Source organism: Echeneis naucrates, chromosome 21 (genome assembly GCF_900963305.1).
Source record: "Echeneis naucrates chromosome 21, fEcheNa1.1, whole genome shotgun sequence".
Lineage (NCBI taxonomy): Eukaryota > Metazoa > Chordata > Actinopteri > Carangiformes > Echeneidae > Echeneis > Echeneis naucrates.
In genome coordinates, this window is record NC_042531.1 from 5,081,162 (window position 1) to 5,101,629 (window position 20,468).

Below are 20,468 nucleotides of genomic sequence, written 5' to 3' on the forward strand. Positions count from 1 at the left end.
CCCAACATGACCACCACCAACCTAACCCCACAACCCCCTGAGCTATTTTTGGGGTCTGACTGAAGGCTGCTGCTTCACTCCGCTGTGGGCTGAGTGTGGGGAGCAGTTGGTGGGTGTGATGGGAGGGCTCGTCGCAGAAATAACCAGAGGCAACTGGACACTCAGCGTCTGCACGAGAATGTCAAGGCAGGGTGAGACTGAAAGGACAGAGGAGAAGATAAGTATCCCACAACACCCTGCCCAAAGCTGCTGGCCCCCCAGGACAACATACACATGTACAGACACAAATACCGCTATCATTTCCTGTGAATGGTGGGGGGGGGGGGTTACTGTAAATGCCCCATTTGGAGGAGAACCTGTCACAAAAATTAAACTAAACAACTTCTAGCATTTGTAAGTTTTAGATACACATCATAAAATGTTCCTATGATATTTGAGTTAGCATGAATGTTAGAAAATAAAAATAAAAATAATCCCAAAACAAAGGCTGAACATAAAGAGAAAAAAAAAAATCAAACCAGCACTGATAAATTCAATTAAACTGATTAAAAGCAAACAGAGAAAAATGATTATTAGGCCCAGAAACAAAACTTTGAAATATAAACTGTGGTGGCCTGGATCTTATTTGGGGTACTGTTAAAATATGACAGAGGTAATTTAAAGTTCAATTAGAAACAAGCTTAAAAACTGATCCTGTGGTTCGTGTGTGTCAGTGATGTTGTGTTGGGAGGGATCACAGGTTTATTAGCACCTAAGGGGAACATTTAGCGCTGAACCTTCACGTAGACACCAACTCATTTACACACTGATGTGACCGGGGGCCCCTCTGCCAGAGATCCCCACCCACATCCACTCCACTGTAGTCCGAGTGTGTTTATGACGCACTTCATCAAATATCCACTTCACTTATATTTTGATCGACTTTGGACATCAGTGAGTATTAAAGTGCGGTGGATGGAAGCTGCAGATGTTGATCTTGTGTTTAGTTTCTCTGTTATTTTTTCATTTTGCATTTTTTTGCAAATGTGTTTTATATATACTTAAAAAAAAATCAGGTTCAACAGAAAAAAGGCCGTATTATCTCCCTCAAACACAAAACTCAACATCTGAAGCAATCATCAAGCTCCGTGGATACACATCATAACAGTAATGTATATTTACTGAGCTCAAAGATGACAGAAATATCACTTTATCCAGCATGTCAGTTTACCCAATAATCAGTTTTTCCAGCAGGGGGAGACAACACAAAACACGAACATACACAACCATGCTGACTACTTGTTATCAATAATATAATGATGTAAAATTAATAACTCCACTTAGTGAGTTTATGACAAACAAATCGATGTAAAACGTGTTTTTTGTTTAGTTTATTTATTTATTTGTTTTTTTTGTATCGTTTATATCAGAATTAAAAAGGAACACTAACATTATTAGAATTAGCCTGAAGGTTTTGTTCTCTTGTTTGTTTTGGTCTGTATTAAATAGGTTAAAAATAGTCTATAAAAGATGTAAAAACCAAAAAAAAAGGAAAAAATAAATAAAAGAAAAATACCTCTTTAAATTTTTGTCAATGAAAAGGATTTCCTCAATTCCGTTCTGTGACGTCATGGACGAAACCATCTGTTGGAGCAGAGGCGGAAGGGGGGTGGGTTGAACCAGACGAGACCAAAACAGAACGGCGAAAGCTCGTTTAGTGAGCAAAGTGCCGAGACGGAGATTCAAACCTCCGTTTTTAACATCCTCCACCTTCCTGCAGCCTCCGCAGCAACACCCGGCAGAGCAGCCGCCCGGCCCCGGCCCCTCAGTCCCCGCCGGGACAGTGACAGCGGGCCGACACGGCGGGACGATGACCCGCCGGAGATGTAGCTCTTCATCGGACAGAGCCGGAGGACCGACCGGAGGACCGGCCGGGGGACAGACCGGGGGACCGACCGGGGGACAGAGAGGGGGACCGACCGGGGGACCGAACGGAGGACAGACAGGAGGACCGGCCGGAGGACCGAGAGGGGGACCGGCCGGGGGACAGACAGGGGGACAGACCGGAGGATCGACCGGAGGACCGACCGGAGGACAAACCGGAGGACAGACCGGAGGACAGACCGGGATCAGACACTGTATCTATGTGGTGGGCTTCATGGTGAGTGCTGCAGCTGCTAAAATCACTGCTGCCATTCAATCTACTGTTCAAACGGAAACAACAGACTAAAGGAAGTCTAGATATGATTCTTAAAATAAAAGATAACGTGGTTATAATTGGTGCTTTAATTTTCCTGTCTGAATCATAAACAGGTTCATTGTTTAAAAAGGTTAAAAAAAAAAACAGGCTAAAAATGTCATTTATTTCAAATGAGTTCACCAATCAGTCAGGCCATAATGTTGCCAATTTTGTGTGAGTTAAATTGAGACTTTTGTTAAACAGCGGTGTGCCTGCTGATTAAAGGAAACAGTGACCTGGCAGGTTGTTCTGACACCTCTTGTGTTGAGGCATCACTGTCAATAAAATGTGTTGCAAACATAACTGCAAAGACTATTAGTCATATTCAATCTTAAAGGAATTTGACAGAGCCTGTTTGGGCTACATCAGCACATTTTTAAAGGCGGTTCAAAGGGTCAGATTTTTTGCCTCAGGAAGTAGCCAGGAATGTTTGGATCAGGAATGTTTGGATCAGAAATGCTGGCGAAAGTCAGTGAATTAGCGTAAAGGGTTGTGTTGGAACGGTGCGTGAACTGCTGTGTGACTTCAATCAAGTGTTCGGTAAGAGCTGCACAGACAAACAGGATGAGAACACTTTCTGACACTGACTGACCTCTGATGTCCACATTCCCCTCTGTCATGTCTCTGGTGTGATAAAATCCTGATGGTGATGATGCTCCTTCCTCCTTCACCTCCTCCTCTTTTCTTTTTTTTTTTTTTTAGGATTTGTTTGGGGTGAGCATGATCATCCCACTGCTGAGCCATCATGTCAAAGCTCTAGGAGCCAGTCCCACTGTGGCTGGTATAGTAGGTAAGTTGTGTCCATTTTACATTCATTTGTGTAACGTAAGTGATAGCGATATGATAATTTCAGCATAATTAGCTGCTTGGATAGAGTAACCTTGACTTTGTCTGCTTATGAGGACAACAAACATCTAACAAGCAGCAGACATCGTCTTAATATTTAAATGTCCTACAACAAACCACACCAACCAAACACAGGAAAACACAAGCAGCTGCAGTTTTGGGAGAGCAAAACCAGACAGAGGCCTGTGTCGTACAAGGATTGTTGTTGTGCTTTCTTAAATTGTGTTTTCTCATGTACTGTACCAGTACAGTCTGGAGTCAGTTTGAGCTCCAGGAAATTGGGGATCACGTTTTCAATCATTTTCTATCATTTTACAAGAAACAATTCATAAACTTGCAGGAAAACAATGAAAAGGGATGGTTTTTAAAAAAAATATATACTTGTTGCCCACCGATGCTGCAGCTGTAACTTTTGTTGATGTTGGCCTAGTTTTGACAGTATAACAAAGTGTCATAATAATAAGTACATGATGTACCTCTGTGTCGTATATGAACTGTTGCAGGATCGACATATGGGATCTTACAGCTCTTCTCAAGCACAATAGTTGTAAGTATTGACTTCTATCTCATAAATCCTCCAGCTCCATCTGCTCACACAGTCGGTGACAAAAACGGTTGCATTCCATGTCATCGGTGGTATTTCATGAACACAATAAACACTGGCTGTTTTAAAGTTAATTGTGGTCACACAATACATCCAGTCTTTGTATATTCTCACACACACACACACACACACACACACACACACGCTGCCCCCTCAGCTCATGAAATTGGTTTAAATTCTGAGGGGTCATGCAACAAATTAAACGGATAAGGAGTCGTCTGTTGACTCCTGAGTGCAGACCGGTTGAGTCCTGATAGACGTTACGGATACGTGAACAACTGGGCGACATCCAGAACACAGCAAATTTGATTGGTCCTAATTTAATTACTTCATCGGGTGTGTGTGTGTGAGAGAAAGGTAGTGGGCGAGAATCTAATAAAGTCTTGTGTAACAGCCTGGGCTGCTTTGTTAATTGGAAATACAGAGTTTTGGGATTTTTTGTTTAACTGATCAGATTTTCCAAAAAGCCAAACTCAAAAAACATTTCAATAATCTTTTTTCAAAGGTGAGGCTTCTACTTTTAATAGTTTTTAATAGCCAATAGTCTCATTTGTTTGGATTTGTCAGAACACCACCAACTACATCTGTCCCGATGTTTCACAAAAAAAAAGTAAAATAAATAACAGGCTCAATTTCTGTTTGTGTTTCATTTCCTGTGTGTTCGGCAGGGCAGCTGGAGTGACGTGGTGGGACGGAGGTACTCTCTGCTGACCTGTCTGCTGCTGAGTGCTCTGGGCTACGGCCTGCTGGGGATGTCCAGCAGCATCGCCTTGTTTGTGCTCGCACGGATCCCCGTGGGTGAGTTGGGCCGCTGAGTGAAACCCCGTAAAAATGTCAAAGCATGTAAAAAATAAATAAATAAATAAATAAAATCACATGCTCTCTGTCTCAGGGCTGTTCAAGCACTCCCTATCAATCTGCAGAGCCCTGCTGTCTGACCTGGTGTCGGAGTCAGAGCGCCCTCTGGTGATGGGACGCTTTAATGCTGCCTCCAGTGTGGGCTTCATCCTGGGCCCCGTGGTGGGGGGCCTCCTCACAGAGCGTGAAGGAGGCTTTTATACTTCCTCCTTTACCTGTGCAGCTATTTTCCTTATTAATGCAGGTCAGTTGAAAACTGAAAAAAAAAAAAACATTATTCTGTGTTTGTTATATTGAAATGTCTATATAACGGCTTGCATTTATAATTCCAGGACTGGTGTGGATGCTGCCGTGGGGTGAGACACTGGTGCACCATAACGGCACTAACTCCAGCAGCAACATAAGTACACAAGGTCACGACAACCGCTGTAGTAATTTGGTGCAGAACGGCGCTCATGCTCATAGTCACCACACAGCGCTGGCAGCAGACGCCGAACCGGGGAAGCACCAAGCTGGACTGAGGTGTAGGGAGGCGTCTCTGCTCCAGCCGGCCTGGAGACAGCTGTCGTCAGTGGGCTCCAGGATCCACATGGTGGCCTCCTCTGACATGTGGGACCTCTTTCTGGTGCGTCTTTTGATGGCCATAGCTATCATGCTTTACTACAGTAACTTCTCTCTGGCTATGGAGGAGCGTTTCTCACTAAAACCGAAGATGACGGGATATATGATCAGCTACAGCAGCACCTTGGGGGCCCTGGCTGGCTTCCTGGTGGGGCCAGTCACTAAGCTCTATAGGAACAACATGCCCGCCCTCCTGCTGCACTCCACCGTGCTCACCTGTTCTCTGATTTTCCTCTACGCTGCTGCGCCCAGCGTCTGGCAGGTGCTTCTCACCTCCACCTTCTTTGCCATTTCCACCACCATTGGACGGACGTGTGTCACAGACCTGGAGCTGCAGAGGGGAGGGGTCCAGGCCAGCGGGACTCTGATCGGTGCCGGGCAGTCTGTCACAGCTGTGGGTCGTATCCTGGCTCCCCTCCTCTCAGGTCTGGCTCAGGAGTTCAGCCCTTGTGGCCCCCCTAGTCTGGGTGTAGTCCTGGCTCTGGGAGCTGTAGCTTTATTGCTCATCAGGATCCCTAAATGGGACCAAAAGTGGGATGTCAAAAAAAAGGTACTCTGAAACGCAGACCAATCAACCAATTTAAAGTTATGACACAGAGAGGTGCTCTTATTTTGCAGGCGGTCACCAGAGATCGAAGCAGCACATTTCCTGACAAACGTGTGGGTCAAAATGATTCGCCGCCTCCAGCACTGCAGTTCTTCTTTGGGAAAATGGATTTAAAATTCAGGCCCGACACTGAGAGTGACATCAGGGCTGGAGCGTTCAGTCTGCTTCCCCCTGTGTTGAAACACACGGCGCATATTACTAATGACAGCTTCATAGGAAAGTGTACACTGATTTTTCTAATACAATCATGCAACCAACCATCATCCAAATTCCCTCCAGTGCTAAAAGACAAGGTGATACTTTTCACAGTCCATTAGGCAACACTGCAGACATTCAGAAATCAACTTTAGGCAGAGACAAGTTGGTTCCCATGTTATTTTTTTTTTTTTACCAAATTTTTTCTAATGCACTACATCAAATGGTTCCTATTGTGGTATATGAGCAGACATTTGCTGTAACTTCTGACACTTGAATTTTACAAATCTCATATTAGATATGAGATTTGTAAATTTATCTTGGTTAGTTATCACTAACTGGTAAATAAAAGAAAATGTGAAGAACTCAGAGTCGTCCAAGTTCATTCCAGGGTCATACAAAAAAAATAATATTGAAAACAAGGAATAAAAAATATTTTGTATGTTTTAGTCTATAGAGTTTTCAATTGTACATACTGTCTGCATAACATACAAACACACTCCTCCTGCCTCCGTGCACACATTTTGGGTCACAAGTTCATCATTTCATTAAATGCTTGCAAATTGATTTTATGGAACATGGAAAATTTATTACATTAACAGAAAACAAAGTGGGCTCAGATTTGTGGAATCTGTGAGCATAAAGAGACATACAAAATCAAATTCCATGTTGTCTAAAAACGGCCTATTTACAAGAGGTGTATCCTCCAACAGCGCACATGCAAGGCAATAAAAAACACACAAGACATTTTTACATATGAAAAGAAAAATATTTATCCATTACTATTAAATATTTAGAAAAAAGCTAAAACCTCATTTATGAGACATTAAATGAAAAAGCAGTCCATCCACTATGGCGCACTGTGCTGCTGAAGCGCCTGGGACGTGCAGCTTCTGAACGTTATGGCCCATTTCTCTGGGTGGTCCAACTTTAAGAAATGAAAGGATCTCCACTTTAATGTATTAAACCTACATGACGTTAACACAGTTAGATGAAGAAGCTGTGGAACTGCTTCAGAACCAGAGAGTCCGTCTGTGGCAGTCCAGCTGCTCCTTAAAGTCCCCCCCACCCAAAAAAAAAAAAAAAAAACAACCTTTTTACATCTTCTTGGGGTTCCACTGTGGACGCCTGAGCAGAGGGTTTTGTGTTGAGCTGTCTGAAGGTTCAGCAGCCCAGCCTGGTGGTGGGGACGACAGCTGCGGCTGCTCCTCCTCTTCTGTTTCATGGTGCACATTCCTAAAATTATCAGCTGAACCGTTGTCGTTTTCAGAGGAGGAGCTGAAGTGACGGCGAGAGGCGGGCACCCGGGAATCACTGTAGGAGGAGTTTATCCTGGACATGCCGGGCCTCGTCCGGCCGTCTTCAGGCCTGTCTTTGTCCAGAGCATCAACAGAAGGGGCTTCTTTTAGGGTATCGAGCCTTCGTAGAGGCATCATGGCCTTCGAGGAGGATCGTGTCGGCTTGCCAAACCGAGAGCGTCTGGAGGGGAAGGCCACCTCTGACATGGTCTCCTGAGCATCTGGGACAGATGAAGAATATCGTATATTGAATCTCAGCGTCACACTAGTGCACCATAATTTGTACAGCTGCATCAAAGAGGAAGTAAGTCTAAACCTGTTAATTGCATTGACCTGCCATTATCGCACTTGTATGCATTATGATGATGGTGTTTTTAGTGAGAAAGTACAGATGAGGATTGTGGGAATGTGTTGCGTGATGTGCAGGTATTTCGTTGATGGTGCCACTACAGGAAGTCAGAGTCCTTCAAGTCCTTAGGTCTGATTATTATGAGTCAAAAAAATTTGAAACTTTAGCAACAGTAAAGAACAATATGATATGTAAATAAATACCAGAGCAGGTTCCACTCAGAGCAAAGGGCCAAATGGTGAGTTTACTGTAGTGCCAACCAGTGAGGAATAATGTGTTTTCATCCTTAAACTTAATTAAAGACCAATAGAAAGTGGATGTTACGGGTTTAAAGAAACTTACCTAAGTGGCTCAGCTGCTCAGGAGGTAGAAAGTTTGAGTCCAGGCTCTTCCCAGCAGGGAGAGAGAAGTACTTATGAGATTTGGGTACCACCTGAGAGTCACAACGGCGTGAAGAGGAAGTCCAGTGAATAAAATGAAATAAACAAAACATGGGACGACAACTATGAGCCTCATATATTCGGTATCTGTCAGGTCTACATCAGCCACAGTTACACAACTTCTTTCTTACTGATGTCTGAAAGCTTCCAGGACGCAGGCTGCGGCGGATGCTGGCATGACGTCTGATCAGTATCTCTCTGCTGTGGGTGTCATTAGGCAGGGAGTGCTTACCAGTGAAAGCCACCGTCTGAATAAAGAAAACACAAAAGGCCAAATGTACAGTATTACACACACACACACACACACACACACAGTAGGTGTATAGACTGCTGATGAACAAATCAAGGACTCCACCTTTTTTTTTTTTCTCCCCCTACAGGAGCGACTTTAACTGAGTTCAGCAGCATTGAGACAGACGAGACAATAGAAGTTGAGACAAATAGACGGCTGACGCTTTGAGAGGAGACTATTCTTTACAGCTCAGATTACACAACTAAAAGTGACCACACCCATGTGTGAATGTCCCCGTTTGGACTTTATGAGCTGCAACACTAACCCCTAAAGAGTTTACCCACCACTGTCAACGGCTTCTTTCTGTCCCACAGTTCAACCTAAAACAAACATAAATGCTTTTATAATGCTCTAAGGCGCCATAGTTCTTTAGAAAAAGGCCTGGTGCTAATAAAATATTTCTATCTCAGAGGAGGACAGTATGACCGCAGAGAAAAATAAGATTCCAGTTTGGTTAATGTCACAATTTTACATTTTCATCCAATACTGTGAATAAATAAAGCTGCTGTAAAAACCTCACAGACCGAAGCGGCTCCGAGTTTAAGTGAGAGATGTGGTTGTAAACAAAAGAGGCACTTCAAAAGAGAAGCTATTAGGACAATTTGTCTACTAAAGGACAGAAGCAATTGCTCTCTATTTGTGGAGATCTCAAAATGTCTCTCTGAGCGTTTCCAAAGAGTGATGTCATGTCCCTAATGGAAAAGTACCACACAGTGTGTGGGTATGCAAAACAGCAGTGCTCGGAGGAAGGAAAGCTACACCAAGAGTTGGTCATCAGGTTTGTAAAATGAAGATGGAAATGATCCTTTATCGAGCAAAAAAAAAAAAAAAAAAAAAAAACTACTGATGTTCCATCCAGGCAGAACAATCAGGAGTTCAAATGTCAGACCCCTGGAAGTGCGGTCAGCCGCTGAGATTTTTCTTTAAGCTGCAGCTAAAATGAAAATGTACGCCTGGTGATAGTTTTTAGCTTGACTCGACCTTACAGAACCCAGTTTTTATAGTTAGCACTGCCGCCTCACAGCAAGAAGCCCGACATACACGCAGTATAAATAATGGTTGGATGGACGTTTGTGTGACAAAAAAAAAAAAAAAAACAATAAAATAAAATCCCACCTAACAGAATGATGATGAAACAAAATGGAATTACCTATTTTTGGGGGGGAACTGATGTGGAACTGATCTAACTCAGTGGCAGTACAGTGTATTTTTAAAGTACTTCGATGTTCTGTATGAAATAAATGAAAAAGGGGTAAAACAAAAAGAGCTGCCAAACTGTTCCTCCTCACCCGTTGTCTGATCTTGTACATGTTCTTGGACAGGATGTTGTGCATGTTCCTCAGATCAGCAGCCAGGAACTTCCTCTTGGGTTTAGCAGAGGTCTTCTTTTCCTCACTAAGAATCGATTTGAAAAAAATAATTAAAATAAAAATGAAACAACATTTACATTGAGCAGACATCTGCTCTAAGGAGGTGGTGTGACAGTCAGTTTGGGAAAGAGACACGATGATGGGTTCGTACTTGAGGGAGACGATGGACGGAGCGGCACTGATGTCTCCCGACACCGTGTCCAGGATCTCCATGGCGTTCTGCAGCTCCAGCTTCTTGTACAACGCCACGATACTGGATTCAGCCCGGCTGTCGCGGATCAAGATCCTGCGCAGGATTCGATTGTTGAATTTCATAAACCTGCCATTAAAATAAAGACAAAAAGATAACCCTGATTAGTTTTGTGTGAAACAGGTCAAGTCAAGGAGAGTAACACGGAGTGAGTTAGTGGTCACAGTAGTAGTAGTAATAATAATAATAATAATAATAATAATAATAAATATCCTGAAATCAGTTAGATAGTCCAACAAACATTTTGCTGTCCTTCTGGCTGATCTTTGTGTTATAGTCGTTGAAAGCAAACTTAAGTTCTCAAGTCAAAGGTCTTACAGGACAGACATAAAGCTAACTGTGGGAGCAGAGAGATGAAAAGAGGAGTGAGATAGTGGAGGAAGTGAAATCAGTAGAAGAGGGAACCATTTTTCTGTCCTGCACAAAAACACCTGTATGTTCAAAAAAAGGATACACTGGGGTATGACATACAATACTGACCAGCCATATGTCTAATATCTCTGATATATTGTTTAGGTAAGGAGCTAACTTTAACCAGAGGATGTGAAAATGAGAGAGTGATTTGGTGAAAACATTTTAAATTTAATTTGAAATAACAGGAAGGAAAAAAAAAAAAAAAAAAAAACAGACGCCAAAGTCTGATTAGCTGCCAACGATCCCACAGTCGCAGCAAGAACAATAGCTCAGACAAACAAAAACCACAAAGACAGAAACTCACGGCATGGAAGCTAAAACTTCCAGTTTCAAATCGTGAACTTTTCGCTGAGCAGACAGAGAAAGCGAAGCTCTTACTTGTCCTTCCAGTAGAAATGGCTCCACTGTCCACAGAGGTCCTCTATGCCTGCGATGGTGTGCTCCATGAGCTGAGAGCAAAGTCAGAGCTGTTCACACTCATTTTAACTTGTGCAGAAGCTAAAGGACACATTCGTCGGCCATTTTATTATGAAATGGTTTGAGTTCAGGGATGCTTTTTGTCCATTTATATTTTACAAGACAAGCAGCATTTACACATCATCCGAACATCCTAATCTGTGTCTTACCCTGCAGTGGATCTCCACGTTGATGGTGTCAAGATTGCGGTTAGTCCTGCGGACATTAATGAACTCAATCAGAGGTCGGATGCTGATGCCCTGTCATAAAAAAAAGAAGAAGAAAGGATTTAAAAATCCCATCAACCTCCACAGATCCGAATTATAGGCAGTAAATCAACTTCAAAGATTATTTGGAACGTCGCAACATAACCAACATGTTACACAATAAATAACAATCACAAGAGCTGAATGCATCACAGTGAGAGATGCGCTGACTTTAAACTCAGAGGCAGCCTTCAGGGCCTTTATCGCAGCAGCTGATGTGATATAAACGCAGTTTTGCTGAACAAAAGGTCTGTTCTATGTCACTCCTGGGCTGGAATGCAGGAACATTAAATCTAAATCCCTCGCATTGTACCAGATAATGAAATCAGACCTGATCTGAAAATTAAAAAAAATAATAATAATCATGTGATGCGTCTGTTTTCTTTCTCACTGAGACCTGAGACGGCTTTATAAGGTGACTTCAGTGACAGCTTTTTCACTTTGTTCTAAACTGCACATCATTCTGACATAAAACCAACTGAACCCAGAAGGAAACAATAAAAAAAGCTCACCTGAACAAACACAGTGAAGAGGATGATGACGATGGTGGCTGTGACGAAGAGCGGTTTGCGGCCGATTGTATCGGGCAGAGTGAAGGCCAAGGCAAATGAAATAGCACCTCGCAGGCCACCGTAGGCCAGACCGAACTGATCTTTCATGTTGAATGGGATGGTCCGGAAAGGGTTAATGATCTGAGTTAGCACCAGCACACCTGAGAAGGAGGAACAGAACAGAAGTATTTCAGTATTAGCGGGAGATCAACCTCACTGTTTCGTGAAAAAAGGGGACACTCGCTGTGACGAACGCACAAAGAATTTCCTCCAAACTCTGCAGCTCATCATCAGCTGTATCAGACTTTTTTTTTTTCCTTCTTCTCCTGTTCCACAACTTTACCCATCAGCCTCGTTTCCAGCTGCAGAAGAATCCAGCAAAATAAAGCAGCTGTTATTAGCGAAAACAAAGCACTGAGCAGCAGAGATAAAGCTTCTTAAGAGTGGTGGAGACCAAAACAGAGCTGGAGGGCAAGTGAATATTCATTAACTACTTTCACTGTAACAACTGATGTTGTGTTTGTTCAAAACGTCAAGTCAAAGGTTCATCTCAACAGTCACCTACTTTGGTAGCTTGTGATGTCCTGCAGTGATAGCAGCACAACACTGGAGGTGAGTAAAACAAACACACCACCTAATGTTTATCAGTGAAGGTGTGGGAAACCAGCAGAAGGATTTGAATTAATCCTCCAGTGATTGTGTGCATGCGCTACACAAGCTGGAACCTGCTGCTGATTTGCTTCACAGCATTCCAAAGTAGACAGAGGCGGTAAAAGGAGACCTGACCTCTAACACGACAGACAACGCCCCCCCCACCACCGCCCCGCTTACCCAGACCTCTCCACACGAAAGCAAACAGCAGCGTGAACAGGATGTAGGCCCAGTTCCACTCGTGATCTGTTGTTATGGTGACGACCCCGAGGAAGAAGAAGATAAGCGTCTCAGACATGGAGCCGAGCATCTTGACCACGTGGCGGATGGTTGTGCAGGATCGCTGGGACACGTTTTCCTCCACGTAGTATTTCATGGTGAGGGCACAGGTGACAATGCTGCAGAAAAACCATCTCCACCATTATTACCTCGGCGGCGAAAACACTTGGACGGGCAAACATTTGGAAATCTACTCACGCCATGATGGATGAGATAGCAAAGAGCTCAGCAACCAGATAAGCCAGGTAGCTGTACATGAATATGAAGAGCGGCTCGATTTCTCGGACCTTGGAGGTGAATCTGGTGGTGAAGGCCGCCACGAAGCCGAACAGGATGCCGAAGCCCATCCCGCCGAGCCCGACCACGAAGAACCTGGCCACCCCCAGGAAAACATCCACCGGCTCCACCACTGGCATGTCGGCCACAAAGCTGAACATGTTGTACAACACCTGGAAACACGTACACACGTCTTCACACACTTTTAGACGCTTGTGCAAAAAAACAAAACAAAAAAACAAACCTTCATACTTTTATTGTTTGTACGTGTGCACAAACGGCCCCAAAACGCCCGTCGGAGGTCATGGGCAGTGTCAGGGGCCGCGGCCTCTAATGACACCGCTCCAGATAAGAGTGATTTATTGAAATATTTACTCTGCAATGTTTGCAATTTGATAATCACAATTCTCCAAGCACAGCGAATGACTCATGGAACAGAAGCCTTCGTTTACTGTTCTGCAGCTACAATCACATTTTGTTGTATTCATGATGTTGTTGCTGGCACAACAAATAAAAGCACATTAATAATATGTGATGTTTCTTAAGTTCTTTTCTCTTTTTAAATATATGAATCCTCAGATTGTTGAGTTGTGTTTATGATTCACATCTCAACTCACATTAATTGTTGGTTTTGGGCTGATCATGGGATTTTCTGACAGCAGCAAGAATAAGACGAGATAAACTGCCTGAAATAAATGTAATTCTTTTGACTATGTTCATTTAAAGGGGCTTTTCTGCTCTGAGACAAACTTGTCAAACACCCTGGAAAGAGTCTTGAATTGCAGAAAGACTGTGACAAGACAACTAGAAAACAGATTTGCGCTGTTTCCACCTCACCGTCTATTTAAAGTGGATCTGTTTCCTTTTGCTTATCAACACCAGTTTCATGTACTCGCACAAGATTAACACACCACTCAATCCTGGGCGGCGCTCTAAACACTAGTGACTGATCTCACCTTTTAGTAGTGCACTTCTACTGAGCCTTACAGCTGTCCTCATCTCTCACCTCACCGGTGGCTGAATTTCTCCCAGTGAATCAGAAGTGTTTGTGTTTTTGTCACATATCACATCTGTCACATCATAATAGTGGAATGGGTGAAATTCTGTGTCAGGCAGACTTCTGCACAGGCCAGGTCTGGACTTCCTCAGCCTCCTATGTAAATGTTTGTCCTCACTTCTGCATCAGCGCCGCTACTGTGTACTAAACAACAGGATCGGCATGCCAAAGCTAAGAGCTGCTTAATGCAGGATTGTGGGTCATGTTTTTTTTTTTTTCAAACAATACAAAACTGGGTGAGGGGAGGAAATTGGAGCACCAGTTCATCTTAGTCAAATTTCAGTGTTTGTGTGTGTGAGAGAGTGTTTTAACTCCTCCCAGAAAAACAAATGAAACCGTTCAGAAACTGGTTTGGCGGCTCCCGAAAGGAACACAGTCCTGGAGAGCGGATAAATGCATTAGTCATCTCTGAAAACATTCCCTCACGTCCAATTCTGGCTAATTTGTGGTCTTGGTTCTTCTTCCTCCCAAACATCATGTCCTAAAACATACATGCCAACCCAGAAACAGGTGAATACGTCGTACAGTATCTTGTGAAACCTGAGCATGAGCCTCGAGGGGGAAAGAAAAACCTCCAACAGCACGACAGAAAATCTCCAGTTTGACGTCATCCTGAAATGAAAGTTCCCCAACAGGTTCATGTGTGCGACTGTTGTGGACACTGTGCTCCTTTCAGGATGGATATTTTGAGATTTTGTTTTGGTCCCTGACATATGCCCTGGTATCCTGAACAATAATAATGTTGTTTTCATAACAAGCAGCAGCCCGGGGGTATCTGACGCAGGCCACTGTGGGGCATCAAGTCCCAGCTTGGTGTAAATAAAACAAATTCAACATTTCCATTGTTTCTGTCTGAGCCAACTCACCACGGTGACCGCATCATTGAAGAGGCATTCCCCAAACACCACGATGTAGAGCTGCTCGTTGACGGACACGTCCTCGAACACGCTCAGCACGGCCACGGGGTCCACAGCCGAGATGATGGTGGCGAACAGCAGGTTCTCCTGGAGGTTGAGGTCCTGCAGACCAAAGGCCTCGATCTGGCAGATGGCAAACAGAGACATGCCGATGCCGATGCTGTTCCACAGAGTCCCCACCACTGCAAACCACAGCACCTGCACGGAGAGAGGAGAGGTCAGACTCACAGAAGGTCGGGTGGTGGTGTGGGGGGGGGGCAGAGGCTGATGTTGAACTGACCGTGCCGACGTTCTCAAAGAAAGGCCTGGTGGGCAAGAAGTAGCCCGAGTCCAGGACGATGGGGGGCAGCATGTAGAGGAAGAAGACATTGCTGGAGAGCACGGCGGGGGGCTCCTCATGGACCGAGTGCATGATGCCCCCCACAATCAGGCCGATGCTGATCAGGAGGCAGGTCTCCGGCACCCAGACGGTGATCTTATGGTACACGTTGAAACCTTAAGAAAAGAGAGATGGGACATCAGTTTGTTTTTTTAAAAAGGAGCATGCACAGGAAGTGGTCTGCTAACTGAAAGCACCTGTTGGAGCCTGTTACTCACCAATCTTAGCGAATGAAGCCAGCAGCACCCACAGAGTGATCTCAAACGGGATCTGGATCCTCAGGTAGTCCATCGTAAACACCGGCAGGTTTGACTTTCCTGCCTCCGGGTAGGCCTGCGGGCCGCCATCCGGCTGGACTGGGGGCACAATGGTGACACCGCCGGCCGGTTTGGGGGGGATTTCTCCTGCGGAGCCATCCAGAAGACTGAAAACTGCCACAAGAGTGAATAAAACTGCAGAGCTTGAGTCCATTTTCCCCCCAGACCACGTCGTTGAGATTAAACAAAAAAAATAAATAAAACAAAATAAAATAAAAAGCTGAAATGAGAAGAAACTCCCAAAAAAAGTGGATCACTTTAGTTTCCCCGGCTTCTCCAGCTCCAACATCGTCCTTTTACTGACTCCACATTTATGAGTCTCCTTCAAACCGCAAAACTACACACCTGTGCTTCACCTGGGGCGCGTCCGCGAGTGCCGATACGGGCTGGGCGCGGCCCCGAGCTCAGCTCTGATTGGGCGTCTACCTGGGGAGACGGAAAGTGTGTGTGTGTGTGTGTGTGTGTGTGTGTGCGTTGGGGGGGTGTTTGGCGTTTCCCCCGGCCGTGAAGGGGTCGTGGTTCAGTTTCGGTGCCACCACCTTTCTGGTTTCGACCTCTCACCCTTCCTGAATTAGGCCACTAAGGTAAAAAATAAATAAATAAATAAAAATAAATAAAAGGCAAAACGTGAATTTGTTTTGTTTTTTATATTTCTCATTCTGACTTTTGACTTGCAGTCATTTTTTCACGTCACTCCTTCATTAGGAACAGTGTCAGCTGAAGGCTGACTGGTATCGTGTCTGTAAAATAAATAAAGTAATGCAGTTTGCCTTTTTAAACACAGATCGATCATCCATTAGTTTTTTGGAATAACCTTTTACCTTTCTTGCAGGTGGTGACAGTTAACCACGCTGAGCTCGTTGGGGCGGGGAGGCAGCGCCCCCCGGTGGACAGAGGAGCTGTGTCACCGGGAGTCAGGGCGAGTCCGAGCTGCAGACATCGTCGAGTGAGCAACGAGGATGCGCATCAGCATGAAAAAAACTCCATCTCCTCTCTCCAAACGGTATGTGGGACGTTTTCTGCCGCCTTTCTCGTTTTGTTCCTCATCCTGCTTCATCTCATCATCTGCTTTGTGGAGGGCGTTTGTTGCCTGAGGAAGATGCTGTCGATCACTCAGACATTTGCATCTCACATCTCCATTTTAGCTTTTTTTTTTTTCTCTCTCTCTCCCTTCCAACCTTTTCTTATTACAATAAATGTTATAATACATGTATGTGTGTGTAAATACGTGGCCTGTTTTTGACACACACGCCTGAGCTCCGTGCTGTGAAGGAGCATCAGCAGATATCATGACGCAATATTTGTTATTGTCTGAGAGTCAGGGAATAAAAACGTCTCCTCACATGTATTATGACCGTATTATAGATCCACAGTGCAGAGCTCTGGCCTCTGCTGAGCCTGGCAGACAGACAGGATGACACCAGTATGATGCACAGGGAGCCAAGACAGCCAGCCATGGACAATATGTTGTTGTTGCATGTTTGTTTTACTTTAAATATTTCTATTAATAACGTTGTAAAGCAACGTGTGTGAAGGATTAGATCTGATCTGTCCCATCACTGTTTTCAGTCTCTGCTCCCGTCCTGTTGCCGAGCGTCTGATTCTTCCTCTTTGGTGTGTTTTTGATGAAGACCTCTGGGCAAGAAATTGAACAAAGTATGTTTGAGACTTCCGAACCCGCCCATCTGCAAGGGGACCCTGAATTTACTGTAAAACAGCTCATCATCGTCGTCATCATAATCTGATCTAGTCAGGATTTCTCTTGCAGTAGCTTGTGTGGATAAATGTTCTCCTCTTTGATCAGTCAGATCAGGAAGCAGTTTACAGACCGCTCTCCCAAAAACAATGCAGCCATGCGTCCGTAATGACAACAGCTGCTTCTGGATCAGGCAGGTGAGTCCAGATCAGACTGAGGGGACAGCTCGGGACAGAAACAGAGTCAGTCGATGGGAAATTGAGAAGAACGTGAGTGTTAGAGGGGAACGAGGGGAAGAAAGACGGCCGGAGCAAAAACAAAAGAAGGAAAAGGAAAAGGGAGGGGAACATGAGGCGTCTGGAAGGATTTTAAAGGTGAGAGGAGAAAATGAGTTAAAGACGAGCGAGCCGCTGCAGTGCAGCCGGTGCTGACAGCGTCTGCAGGGGGCCAGCTGTGTGCCGGCTGCCTGGCTAACTGGGTCATCTCAGTCCGCCACAAGGACCACCTGATTCTCCTCAAGCTGGAAAACCAAAAGGTGTCTCCCTTCTTTAGCCTTGCTGAGGTCAGAGGTCACCTACAGAGCAGCAGTAATGGGACCAACAGTGAACAGTCAGCAGTTCAATCATCAATTGGATTATAAAGAGTTGTAAAGTTGAAACGATTTGTCAATCAGTTGTTTAGTGCGTCAACAGAAAATGATTGATTCATTGTCTAAGTCATCTGTTGTGCAAAAATATCAGCCAGTTTCTGCGTTTTAATTTTTACATCTGCACTTTGGCCTGTTTGGACTAAACACCACACACTAAATTTATTCATCCAAAGAGCTTCACTTTCTAATGATACAGAGTAAAAGAGCATGAATCATCTCATTCTGGAAGTTACGACTAGCTAAAGTTTTAGGTTTTTGCTTGGAGGATAAATTTGAGAACTATGGAAAATATCAGTGATTAATACTGTCCAATGATTGATTGATAGATAAATCGTTTGCGCTCCACTCCCACACATCATGTCTCCCTTCAAGTGGACTTCATGTGTCTGATGAGTGAAAAGATGACGATCTGTGGCTCCCCGTGGCGTGGCATTAGATCCAGTGTGTGTTTCCTAGAGCGCTTCAGACAGCACCACAGGAAGCAGAGATTACAGCTCCCACTAACAATTACTGCCACAGCTTAATGAGGCGGAGCATCCGTGCTGTAATTGTCATCTGTTTCGGTCTCACATGAAGCCGCCAAGGCAGAAATTTAACTGGCAAAGATCATCACACTCCAGTACCGTGTGGCGTGTGTGTTTTACTGCGAGATGTTTTCTCACTGATGTGAGTCTCGTGACGTCAAAAGAGATTCACGTGTAAAAATAGACATCCATTGGAGAAGTCTTTCCACATGAACGCACGGTGACACACACAGTTGGTCTCCCTTCGTCATAGCAGTAGCATCAGACATTTTCCTCAGTTTAACACAGTCTGGCCTCAAACACAGAAGACGGTGAAACTCTGAAAAGGTGAAGAAGTCAGGAGCTCATTCAGAGCAGACAGAGATTAATCCAGGAGCCAGACAAGGAGGAGGACGAGGTGGACGAGGTGGACGGACGGACGGAAGAACTCAGGCTCGTGAAAGCTGAAGCTAATAAAGCAGCTCAGTGGATGAGCCAGCATCTTTATACAGCACGTGTTGATTACAGGATTCGCTTCAGGTGAACCAGATGACTGAGAGCAGAGCCAACTGTGTTACTAAACACACACACACACACACACACAGCAGTATTGGGGGACATTCTGCCAGGTGTGTGTTTATTAAAGCTGAGGAAGAAGTGAGACTTATTCCAGTTGATCACTCTGAAACAGGCCAAGTGTACATTTGTGTGGCGCACACACAAAAGGAAACGTTAACGCAGCCTGACAGGCCACAGGAAACATAAATACGTACCTCTGTGGGCCATTTCAAGCAGTTTTCACTTCCGATTTGTCATCTGGCCACCTTCATCCTTTTCTCTTCCTCTTAACCTTCAGCATCCTTTTCTCTTTTCTCCTCCTCCAGTTTTACGGATTCATGTTATATTCTGCTTTATGTTTCCATTCCTCTTTGTTGGCTGAAATATACATCGTTGTGATAACAGACAAACATTTATAGGAACATTTAAACTGAAGGGGGGGTGGACATGTGAGGGCCCAGCAGTCTCTTCCTGTTGGAGTAAAGAGAAACTGGTTGAGACCAAAGCGGCAGAAACACAACAGAGACAGAGCAAAGACATGAATCAAGAGAAGATATATAAGTTTCATTGGAGCTAAACTGGCGTGATGCTGATTTGGGCAGGTGTAGCATCAGCGAGGACACAACGTGAGCCTCGTGTGTACAACAAACAGGGGTCCTGTCAGATTTAGTCGGAGTTACATCAGTACTTACTGTACGTTGTTGGATGATATTTGCTTAGATAATAACTATCTTAGGCTGTTATTGATTAAAGTGACAGCACGGGCAGATTTCAGTACAGAAGGCACTGATTATAGTTCAGAAATTCTCATCATAATATCCAATTTAAAGCAGTTTATCAGACAGTTTGTCACTTCAACTGATTTAAAGCAAACAGCTTCCCAGCTTGCCATTTGGTTTCGCATATATATTCATGGTGATTTGGTGCCCACTGATATTTATCATTAGATATCCTGGAAGTCATGGAAACGAATTATATCCAAATATAATGCCCTCAGATTTCCATTAAATTCACTGCTGATTCATGGTCCCCAGATGTTTCTGTGACAGTCACACTAAAATCATTTCTCAGAATGAAGAATAGAAGCTTTTTCTGTTTTCTCTGAACTTCTATAAGGCCTTTTAATAAATGTTGCTGTCCCGCAGGAACACATACCTCTTCCTATATTCTCTATTCAGCGATGAAGTTCTTCATTGAAATTTTGGTCCAGACAAAGATCTCAGTAAGAAATTGGCTTATAAAATTATTCCTTTGCCCCGACTAGTCTTTCTGTTCTGAACCTTTGGAGCAAATCAAAGTTTTTCCTTCTTTATCTGCGTGTCTGCGTGCAGATGCTTATTATCGTCTAAAAGTAGAAACCAGTTTGGAAAAAAACGCCAGGCGAACACAAATAGCATCAGGAGATATTTCGTATCCTACGTGCTCTGTGAAAAGTCACACTTCCACCCCGCAGAAATCTTTTCTCAGTGTCTCCATTAGATGAACGGAGAAGACACAACCTGTGATGTTCATGTCAGAAAGGAGCATCGTGGCAACCCATGTGTCCAAAGT

At 44.2% G+C, this 20,468-nt stretch overlaps 2 protein-coding genes across 6 annotated transcripts; one reads left to right on the top strand and one right to left on the bottom strand.

Moving 5' to 3' along the window:
- Positions 1-54: 54 nt before the first annotated feature.
- slc9a2 (solute carrier family 9 member 2) lies at positions 55-15,871 on the bottom strand. Of its 5 annotated transcripts, none has more exons than XR_003840314.1 (17): positions 15,413-15,871; positions 15,096-15,310; positions 14,765-15,013; positions 12,764-13,014; positions 12,467-12,684; positions 11,597-11,796; positions 10,989-11,078; positions 10,741-10,811; positions 9,850-10,017; positions 9,618-9,723; positions 8,168-8,284; positions 7,939-8,029; positions 7,043-7,468; positions 5,774-5,925; positions 4,608-5,662; positions 4,381-4,479; positions 82-197 (listed from the first exon to the last, which is right to left on the bottom strand). XR_003840314.1 is itself a non-coding variant. In XM_029492990.1 (13 exons), exons 1-13 carry the CDS (start codon positions 15,663-15,665, stop codon positions 7,047-7,049), a joined length of 2,451 nt encoding a protein of 816 aa, XP_029348850.1. In that variant the 5' UTR covers positions 15,666-15,871; the 3' UTR covers positions 6,170-7,046. The 5 variants fall into 5 exon arrangements, 1 of the variants encoding a protein (XP_029348850.1); XR_003840315.1 differs by having other exon boundaries at positions 101-168; positions 2,811-4,479; XR_003840316.1 differs by lacking the exon at positions 4,381-4,479 and having other exon boundaries at positions 55-168.
- On the top strand, positions 1,406-6,335 carry mfsd9 (major facilitator superfamily domain containing 9). Its single transcript, XM_029492991.1, has 6 exons — positions 1,406-2,140; positions 2,921-3,008; positions 3,568-3,611; positions 4,337-4,466; positions 4,561-4,770; positions 4,859-6,335. Exons 1-6 carry the CDS (start codon positions 1,850-1,852, stop codon positions 5,704-5,706), a joined length of 1,611 nt encoding a protein of 536 aa, XP_029348851.1. The 5' UTR covers positions 1,406-1,849; the 3' UTR covers positions 5,707-6,335.
- Positions 15,872-20,468: the final 4,597 nt, after the last annotated feature.

What these genes read in the sequence shown, in the direction of transcription:
- slc9a2 (XM_029492990.1), bottom strand. Translation starts at nt 15,665, where the DNA reads ATGGACTCAAGCTCTGCAGTTTTATTCACTCTTGTGGCAGTTTTCAGT. An exon ending in GGCTTCATTCGCTAAGATTG is followed by an intron (nt 15,311 to 15,412) that starts GTGAGTAACAGG and finishes TCTTTTCTTAAG; the next exon opens with GTTTCAACGTGTACCATAAG. An exon ending in TGTACAAGATCAGACAACGG is followed by an intron (nt 8,285 to 9,617) that starts GTGAGGAGGAAC and finishes TTCTTTATTCAG; the next exon opens with ACGGTGGCTTTCACTGGTAA.
- mfsd9 (XM_029492991.1), top strand. Translation starts at nt 1,850, where the DNA reads ATGACCCGCCGGAGATGTAGCTCTTCATCGGACAGAGCCGGAGGACCG. An exon ending in TCTTCTCAAGCACAATAGTT is followed by an intron (nt 3,612 to 4,336) that starts GTAAGTATTGAC and finishes TGTGTTCGGCAG; the next exon opens with GGCAGCTGGAGTGACGTGGT. An exon ending in GCTCGCACGGATCCCCGTGG is followed by an intron (nt 4,467 to 4,560) that starts GTGAGTTGGGCC and finishes TCTCTGTCTCAG; the next exon opens with GGCTGTTCAAGCACTCCCTA.